Source organism: Prunus persica, chromosome G2 (assembly GCF_000346465.2).
Source record: "Prunus persica cultivar Lovell chromosome G2, Prunus_persica_NCBIv2, whole genome shotgun sequence".
NCBI classification, from domain to species: Eukaryota; Viridiplantae; Streptophyta; class Magnoliopsida; order Rosales; family Rosaceae; genus Prunus; species Prunus persica.
Window position 1 is genome coordinate 16720508 of NC_034010.1, and position 9634 is coordinate 16730141.

Here is a 9634-nt window from a genome sequence, read left to right on the forward strand (position 1 = left end):
GTCAGTTTTTATTTTACTGCCTAGTTTAATTTTGTAATTTTATTTATTATTTAATTTAATTGTTAAATTAAATTATTGTTATTCAATCAACACTCACTGTTCCTGGCCAACTTGCTTAACCATGTCTCCTTGCAATACAGTGTTTTAAGGGCTATATTCTAATGAATAAACAAATCCACTCACGCTTGCATTGCTGGTGCCTATTGTGGCCTTTCGCGTGGGTGGCGAGTGGAAGAAGCTTGCACTTGTCTTCACGTGGCCTACAACGCAAAAGTGGCATGGGTCTTGAGCCATGGTTGGGCTGCAACAAGGGCTCCAAATGTGTGGACTTGGAGGAATTACTCTAGCGGTCTGAGATGGAGAGAGTCAACTGTTTATTGCCGAAGGGGATTGGTTTACGTAAAAGTCAGTTTCTTTAAAAAAAAGTTTGTGGAGTATAACTGAGTTGGTCTCTGCTACCTCCACTTATGTGGACAGAAGTTTGAAATTTTCAGGCCTAATAGATAATTGTGGGGTAATTTTTACTTTACTACGGTAAAGTTTACCAACTTTTAGAGTTCGATACATCAATTCTTTTTTTCGTCTTAGTCGCATGCACAAGTTAATTTTCTTACCAGTTTCATACATATCGTCAATCTTTATGTTGACAAGTGACATGACAACAAATGTGCCACGTAGATTCACTCATTTATGTCATGTGGCAAAAAATGCTCCCCTTATATGATACCACATGGTCCACATATATTATTAAATAAATAAAAAAAATAAAAAAAATCCTCATAAAAAATCCTCTCTCTCTCTCTCTCTCTCTCTCTCTCTCTCTCTCTCTCTCTCTCTCTGAATCCCATCCAACTCTCGTTCTCTCCTTGCTCTCTCATCGAACACAGAACCCTAGCCAACCTTCTCAAGAAACCTTAAAAACTTCTCTTTTCCTTTTCCCATGACCACATTTGTTGCCATGTTAGCAGTTAATAGACTCGATCACAGAAAGACTGACGACATGTATGAAAGTGGTAAGAAAATCAACTTTGTGTATGTGACTGAGATGAAAAAAAATTTGATGTTTCGAAGTCTAAAAGTTGGTAAACTTAACCATGGTAAAGTGAAAATTACCCATAATTATGTAAACCTCCCCTCCTCAAATCACATGAACTACCAAAAAAAAAAAAAAAGAGGCTTAAATGTCAAAATAGTCCTTGTGGTTTAACCATTTGGCCAATTTAATCTATGTGTTTTTAATTTGGCCGATTTAGTCCTTGTGTTAACTAATGTTGTCCATTCCGTTAAATTATTATTAAAAAAGTTCATTAAAGTTTTAAAAATTAATAAAAAACTGTAATTGTTTTAAATAAATAAAAAAAATTACAAGTTCACTTTAATGATTAACAAAATAAGGGCCTACAAGCCTCAAATTCTCCGATTGATCACCACTGATTCAACCCTCTAATAAAAAGTTCTCCGATTTGCATCAATGCCGCCAGTCTCTCCTACATGCCCATAATACAATCCATGGGGTGGATAAAAACATTAGCAAGAGCAAAAGGGCCCCGACAACCATAAAAAGAAGGATTTCCCCCCTGGAATGTGGTGGCTGGTCTTTTTCTTTTTTTTTTTAAATTGAAATTTAATTTTTTATTAAATAATTAGAGATTTTTAATTAATTTAAATAAAATTTATGAATTTTTTAAACAACAATTTAACAGAATGAACAATATTGACTAATAGAGTAAAACACAAGTACTAAATCAACCAAATTAAAAACACGGGGACTAAATTGGCCAAATGAATAAAACATAGGGACCATTTTAAAATTTAAGCCCAAAAAAAAAAAAACCAAAGAAAATGCAAATTGGCTCAAGGGGCTAGTTTTAATGAAGGTTTAACTGCAATTTTGTCCCTTGAACTATAGCATAATTGTCAATTTGTCTTTAATTTTCAAAAAAGAGATATTTAGTTATATATCCATTTTTAGCACTAAAACTATAATAAACCCTACACCATTTAATTTCTATAAACAAACCCAAAAAATGACAGCTGGATCTATTGAATTTAATTTTAATTATTAAATTACTTTAATGCCCTATTGAGTGTTTTGGGTTTCTTTATGAGGTTTTTGGGTTGGGTTTTTTTTTAAAAATCAATGGCAGTTTTGTAATTTAAAAGAAGTTAAAAGCTTTTTTATTATATTGTAAATAGACTTTAAGTGTATTTCTAAATTCCATTTCATATAAGGTTTTTTTTTTTTTAATTTAATAATTTAGGCCTTATATTAAGTATAATAGTGAATCTCCAAGCAGAACTGCAGTTAACCTTTCAATGAAAGCCGTGGGATCCAAACTGTATGGTAGCAAGAACTATGTCCGCGACTATTTTCAGGTGAGCGGGACTGATCCGGATATTCCAACCCAACGGTATTTCAAACTCAATTTCAGGAAAGAAAAAAAGAAACGGTATTTCGAACTCCAGGCGAGCGGGAAATGGCAACGGCTACTTTGGCAAGACAAATAGGTGGGGCTATTACAAAAGCTACCAGCAGCACAAGCTCTGGAAACGGATGGTACAGCCCTCACATGGCTGCTGCTTCTCGCGCCATCGCTGAACGGATCCCATTGGTCGATCTCATTCTCGAAGTCAGAGATGCGAGGGTAATTTAACTCAAGTATTTTTCACGCACTCTATGGTGTTCGATGAAATGCCTGACTGACTTGTGGTAGCTTTTTTTTTTCTTCTCTCTTAATAGGAAAGTTTTATGTTTAAGATCTGGGTTAGTGAGTTTAGGTGTTTATGCAGCCTGTGGATTTGGTTTCCAGGTTTTACTGACAAGAAAGCTTCTTTTACCTCTGATTTTATACTGATTTGTCATGATAACTGGTATAAAGTTTACACTTCATTTTAAACTTCTTGTAAAACTTATTCTTATGTAGAGCAATAATATTTTGTCAAAATTATCATTCACCATTTTGGGTGTGCGTTTCAGCTCAATGTATTCATCTTTCTTGCTTTTCTTTCACTTCTTTCCTACCGTAAATAATTAGATAGGTTCTTAAGTCACAATACTTTTGTCCCGTTTAGAGCAAAAGAAGTTTGTATGCCTTATCAAAAAGCGCGTTAGTTTATGATGGATGTGGATGGAGGAAGATATGGATTTTCTTACTTTTTGGAAACTTATATCTTGTAATGGATTTTCCATTTTCAAAGTATTCTAGCATTCAAGTTGGCTCTTCGGAGAAAAAAAGAAAACAAAATGGGCTTGAAATATTATTCAAAAAAAGAAAAAAACAGATTGCTTGAGATCTTAAATGGAAAAGATATCATGAGTGGTTTCCGAAATTCTAATTCAATAGTAACAACTTCATTTCATATACTTCTGCTTTTTATGTTTTATGATAGAGTTGCACAAACTATTAATGATTCATTTATTCTACTTTTAGATTCCATTGTCATCAGCGTATGATCAACTGAGGAACTGTACATCCTCGTCAAAGCGAATTATAGTGATGAACAAGATGGACCTTGCAAATAATTCACAACTGAAGGTGTGTATTTTTTTAACTGTTTTATTTGTGGTCATGATAAAAGAGGAGAAATAGTGTTCAAGCATGAAGTGCTATAAGTTTGGTCAATCTTCTATGAACTAACATTGGAATTTCTTTTATGGTTAAAGAGCTTCTAAGTTTGGTCAATCTACTGAGAATGATGTTTTTCTTCTTTCCTTTCCTTTTTTCTTTTGGTCTGTTGGAATTACATATACCTCATATGACAACCGGAAAATTAAATCAGACCTTGGCCACCCTAAAGATTTAACAGTTAGCTCCACAAATACCCACCCCAAAACTAAGCCATGATTGGTAGTGATCGCTCTGTTGGGGCGGGGTTTATCATGTTGCCACAGAATAAAGTCTAATATATTGTGCTTTGCCTTCCCATACTCTTTCTGGATGCCAAATATTAAACAAATACATACAAATTAAGGGGACGATGTTGGAATATAAATAGCCACTCTCATGGCCTTCAACCAATTGCTCCCACTTGTGACTCATCCAATTTGTTATTGGCATTTTCCATTTCCTTCAGTATGGAAGCTAATGTCATGTTTACTTTTTCATGGCTTCCAATCAAATTATTCCCACCAGTGAGCCATCAACTTTGTTATTGAAAATTTACCTTCAACTTTAGTGTAGAACCTAACTCTTGCAAGTAGAACCCGTTTGTGACATTTATATATAAAGGGCATGTGGCTATAGATGTGTGTAAGAATGTTGCAATCAAAATACAGGGCTAAATATATGTATGGAGTTCAGGGTTCATGAATTGCATTCTAGCTATTTCAAATGTCTCCGTAATCAAGAATTTATGCATTTGTGGAAATTTATAATCGTTTAGTATTTTGTCTTGAATCATTCTCATTTCTACTTTTGTTATGCTTTCATATTTTGTTTCATTTATAGGATTGGATGAAGTACTTTGAGCAAAAGAATTACATTTCGTATGGAGTCAACGCCCACAACAAAGAGAGCATTCAGCAGGTAAAATGCAACTATCATGCTTGTTTATTATTTCTTTTGTTAAATGCATTTGTCAAGGCAGGAACAAAAATACAGGGAAGCAGAAGAGGCAATAACACATTTGATTTTTGTATGGTGTTATGGAGACCAACTTGTTGGCCATAACCACACAGTGCTGGAATGGGAGGGGAGGGGGAGGGATAGAGGCGTGGGGATTTTTTATTTTTTATTTGCTAATTTTTGGGCAGTGCAAAATGATATTGTTAACCATTTACTGGAACTTCAACTAAATGGACACTGATGGCAGGGAGGTAAGTGTCTATTTCTGAAACCTGTGAGGTCGTGACGGAATAACTACAAACTTGAAGGAAGGTAATGAAAATACCCAATTATAATCAAAATGTAGTAGGAAACTCCATTGTGTGGTCTTGGGTTGATGGGTTGGCTAAACCAGTCTAAAATATATGGGCTCTCAAAATTAACTCAAACAATGACGTGTTCAGTTCTGTGTTCTGCTTCACTGGAGAATGCATGTGCTAGGTGATCACGTCTCTATTAATATGTCAACTTTTACTTACCATTAAAAATTAATAATTGATAGGTTCTACAAAGCATATATATGTGCAAAGCAGAATAATCTGTTCTTTTTTGGTTCTTAAAATTTGTGCCTCGTTGGAGTTATTGCTTTTTGAGTTTGATAAATACTGAGGATGGTTTACTTCTCACAGTTGTTGAACTTTTTGCAAGCTCGAGTCCGAGAATTGAAGAAAGTTGATCACTCTAGTCATACCACAACAATATTGCTAGTTGGAATTCCTAATGTTGGCAAGTCAGCTCTTGCCAACTCCTTGCATCGAATTGGAAGGATTAGTGCAGCAGGTACCACTTTAAATCATAGTCATTCACTTTTATTTGGTCAGAGTGTTTAGCTGGAAATAATAATAAATTCATTCTCTTCTATTATTGCTTGTCTTGTAGAGAAAGGAAAGTTGAAGCACGCTACTGTGAGTCCACAGCCCGGTGAGACAAAAAATATTACTGGCTTGAAGGTTTGTGGTCTCTGTCTTTTAATTTAATTTTCTAACATTGTTTATTGTTTAAGTTTGTCGAATATATTTTAATAACCCCAACAGTGGATGGAAGGAAAAATCACAAAATTGTTCTGAAATTGTTTTGTTTCAAGATTTTTCTAAATGTAATTCAGCTATGTTTTGTTTCTTCTCTATTATTAGAACATTTATATCTGTTTTCAGCATTCAGTTTTTCATTTTACAAATGAAAGTTTCTATTCATTTCCAGATTGCAAGCCATCCCAATATTTATGTGTTGGACACCCCAGGTGTTTTGCCTCCACACATTCTAGATGATGAGGTCTGCACCAAGCTAGCCTTGACAGGTATGACCATTACGGACAATTTATTTCAACTTCCATAGGCATATGGCTGGTGTTTCTGGTCTGACGTAGCAGGTCTGTCCTATCCACAGTGACTACGTGCCTCGCTCATACACTGTTAACTGCAAAATGACAGGGATCAATGAAAATTCTAACATTTTTGCTTTTCCACATGCAGGAACGATTCAAGATTGTTTTGCTGGGGAAAACGAACTAGCTCAGTGTTTTCTGTCTATCTTGAACAGGAGTGATGAATACAAGAAGTGGGCACAATTGTCCAACAGTGAGAATGAAAGATCTTTTGCAGATCGCAATATAAAATGCTCAACTAGCTCTGAAATGGGCATGAAACGAAAAAGGCAATACCCCACTGATCACACACAGGTTTGAGAGCTTTTGTTGTCAGTCTTAGAATTATGCTGTCATATTATTTCTGAACTAGGTCTCATAATTGTTTATGCTTCTTCCAAAGTTCTCACAGTTGATTTGTTGTCTTTAAAAAACTCTAAAATAGCATTTTGGATGATTTATTACATTATTAAGAACAATATTTTTGACAATACCAATTGAGATTGATAAAGATGATAGTAACAAAATTTGGTCAAAACATCTTGTCAGTGAGCTATTGATCTAACATACAAAATACAATTACCTCTAATAATAAAAGGTTTCTGGATCCATTATCATTCTTTTAAAAAATGAAACTGAGATTCAAGTTTTTTGTCCAGGATTTCATAGTGCATGATGTTCGTCGGACACTCTTTGAAGTGATATCATCTTTTGATGGTAATGTGGAAGATGAAAGGCTTATTGAGGAAGAGTTCAAGGCCATGCACGCAGCTTTTCAGGTTCCTCTGGAATCCGAACATTACGCCCAAAATAAAATCGCAGCTAAGTTGTTGAATCTTTTTCGTACTGGAAGGCTTGGACATTACATTTTAGATTCTATTCCAAGAAAACTCTAGCTCGGAGTAATTTCATGTGAGTATTTATTTTCAAGCTATGCTATCGGAAAACTGCCGTCATTCTTTGGAGTAATTTTGGTAAAGTATCATTCTTGTTGGGCAATGCCAATGCATATATCCTCCGAAGCTTTTTACACCGTCCATGTTTTGGATAGCAGGGTCTTCATGTGCTAAAATAAGCAAGTGGTGAATTTAGCACATTATGTGCTACTCAAATAAGTTCATCTGAACATCTCAGCACCCCAAGAAATAAGGCATGAATTGTATGTGAAAATATTAAGTGGGATATTGGAAATTGTTTGAAATTGTTTGAATCTAAACTGCACAATGGAGCATGACAAGTGGTTAAGTTAAGAGTAATATCGACCGAAAATAGCGAGCTAGGTCATGTTGGCATCTGACAAGTGGTATGAAAGATAATGGTTCAGCTATGCAAATCAACACAGTTCTAGATGATTGCAGTACTGGAAAGCACCCTAAACGATGCATATAGGATTGGGTGCCCAAGGTGGAATTGTCATCAATCAGTTAAATCCTATGTAACAAACACGTAATTGTTCCACAACATAACTAATAAGCGCCACAAGTAAACCTATGTAACAAACAAGTAAATCCTATGTAACAAACAGTTAAATCCTAACATCTTATCTTAGTAGAATAAATGTCTTTCTTTTTCTCCTCAATTGATCATAGTTCAGATCTAACATTTGTCAAAAGTTAATGATAATATTTCATTTCTTGTGTTAACTGAGTTGTGTCACTTAGCCTTGCCATGTGACAAGAACCCTACACAAGTTTTTTCTGGTTGATATCTTGTTGGAAATAAATTGACCTTGGAGTTGGCTCAAATTTGAAATGATAAAATATTGTCCAATCATTTAGTGAACAAATTTAGTAAATAAGTTTATTTGGTGACCTAGTAGCACTAAAAAAATAGGGAGCTTCACATATAAGCCCATAAATAGAATCGAAATTATAAAATAACCCTAAAACACCTATATTCTTCGAATAAATAACCTACTTGACTTTTCAATGGGTCCAAAGAAGCCAAACAAGTCTTAAAAACCTAAAAGTTACAACCATGTCATTGAATTTTATGATAGAGCCCAAACTCAAAACCCCCCAAACTAAGCCACAACCCACTTTTAGAAAAGAGCCCAAACATTTATAAATATAAAATGAACACACAAAAAAACCAGTCTACCACTAAATGGAGAAATTATAGAATAGGACTGTACCACCATGTCAGCTTGTGATACTCCCATTCAAAATTTGCCATGTGTAATTTTTTAAAATAAGTAAAGCTTTTTTTTCCAACTAGACAAAAAACCCATTATTATCTTTTGAAATAAAATTAAGAAAATAAAAAATCAGGAAAGAGACATAACCACCCACCTCGACCAATTCTCTTACCCTGCGCAACCTCCCCTTGGCCACCGCCCCTCCCTCTCTTTCTCTTCCACTCTCTCTCTCTCTCTCTCTCTCTCTCTCTCTCTCTCTCTCTCTCTCTCTCTTTGTGGCCTTCTCACGCAATTCAATAAATTAACCATAGCACAATCCTTGTTTCTCACCCTTTTGGTGGCTACCAAAGACCCATCTATATTTCTTCTTTTTGAAGGTCTGCTCATTTGTTGACAGATGCTATCAGATTTGAAAAAGGTTGAGGTGAGAGATGGGTGTTAATGGTAATTGAATAAAATTGGACCCATTTTCAAGGCTTATATTATCTTGCAGGTGGTATTCCATGGGTTCAAGACACCCTACAGTTTTAGAGAGATAGGTAGGAGAGGGAGGGGCGGCAGTGCTGGGTAAGGGGTTGGGTTGGGTGTGAGGTGGTTTCCGGTGTCTTCTTTGTCCTTTTCTGTCTTTTTTGATTTATTTTTTCTTTAGTTTTATTATGAATATAAAAAAGAAGTTTTAAATCCAGTTGTAAAAACTTATATTTTTTTAATATAAAAAATGACACATGGCAAATTTTGAATGGGAGTATCACAAGCTGACATGGTAATACAGTCCTATTCTATAATTTCTCCACTAAATGAGGTTCAAAATGAAACCAAATATAAATATTTATACAATAAATGAACTTAGACATAAATAAATAAAATACTAAAAGATAAATTGGAGTTTACAAATTGAGATAAGAGTTGGTGTAAAAAGGATTAGTGTTAAATATGTGGGCCGCACATAGGTTATTAGTCAAGGTGGTATTGTTTTAAAAGTAACTTAACAAGGGGTGAAGAATGTCTCACACCTGTTAGCGTGCCCTAATGTTGCATTTACACAGCTTAAATTCATTAACCATAAAGCAATTGAACAGTAATAAATTTCAGATTTCATTTAAAATCTGGAACGGAGTCAACTATATGGAAAGTGTTTTATGGCACCAGGGTCTCTGTCTTCTTCTTCTTCTTCATGTTCATGGAAAATATAGCACCATTTCCGTTTGGGTCAAGTGAAAAGGTTTTGTTTCCCTCCTATATATAAACCTCTTCTACGTTTTGAATCTAAACAACATTTATCATAAGTACTTTTCACACCTTATTTATAACTAATCCTTCTGAGCTTTATCCTGTCATTCTCAGGAAGAGTCGTTAATTACCATATTTATAACTAACCATGATGCTTAATTATTAAGTCAACTCATGTTGTGTCTACACTAATTTAAGCAATTTAGATGGTTATTATTCTTACACGGTAGTACATTCCACACGCGATCGATGCATGCAGACGTACATTCTTGGTATCTCTCTCTACAATGCACTCCTTGT

The 9634-nt window shown here is 34.8% G+C and overlaps 1 protein-coding gene across 1 annotated transcript; it reads left to right on the forward strand.

Moving 5' to 3' along the window:
• On the forward strand, window positions 2478-6966 carry LOC18786052 (DAR GTPase 2, mitochondrial). Its single transcript, XM_007219375.2, has 8 exons — window positions 2478-2645; window positions 3432-3536; window positions 4449-4526; window positions 5234-5384; window positions 5484-5554; window positions 5805-5901; window positions 6077-6282; window positions 6627-6966. Exons 1-8 carry the CDS (start codon window positions 2478-2480, stop codon window positions 6861-6863), a joined length of 1113 nt encoding a protein of 370 aa, XP_007219437.1. The 3' UTR covers window positions 6864-6966.

Excerpts from the sequence above, each read along its gene's own strand:
- LOC18786052 (XM_007219375.2), top strand. The coding sequence starts at position 2,478 with ATGGCAACGGCTACTTTGGCAAGACAAATAGGTGGGGCTATTACAAAA. Across the intron at positions 4,527-5,233 it reads ACAAAGAGAGCATTCAGCAG|TTGTTGAACTTTTTGCAAGC; the intron begins GTAAAATGCAAC and ends TACTTCTCACAG. Across the intron at positions 5,555-5,804 it reads AAAATATTACTGGCTTGAAG|ATTGCAAGCCATCCCAATAT; the intron begins GTTTGTGGTCTC and ends ATTCATTTCCAG.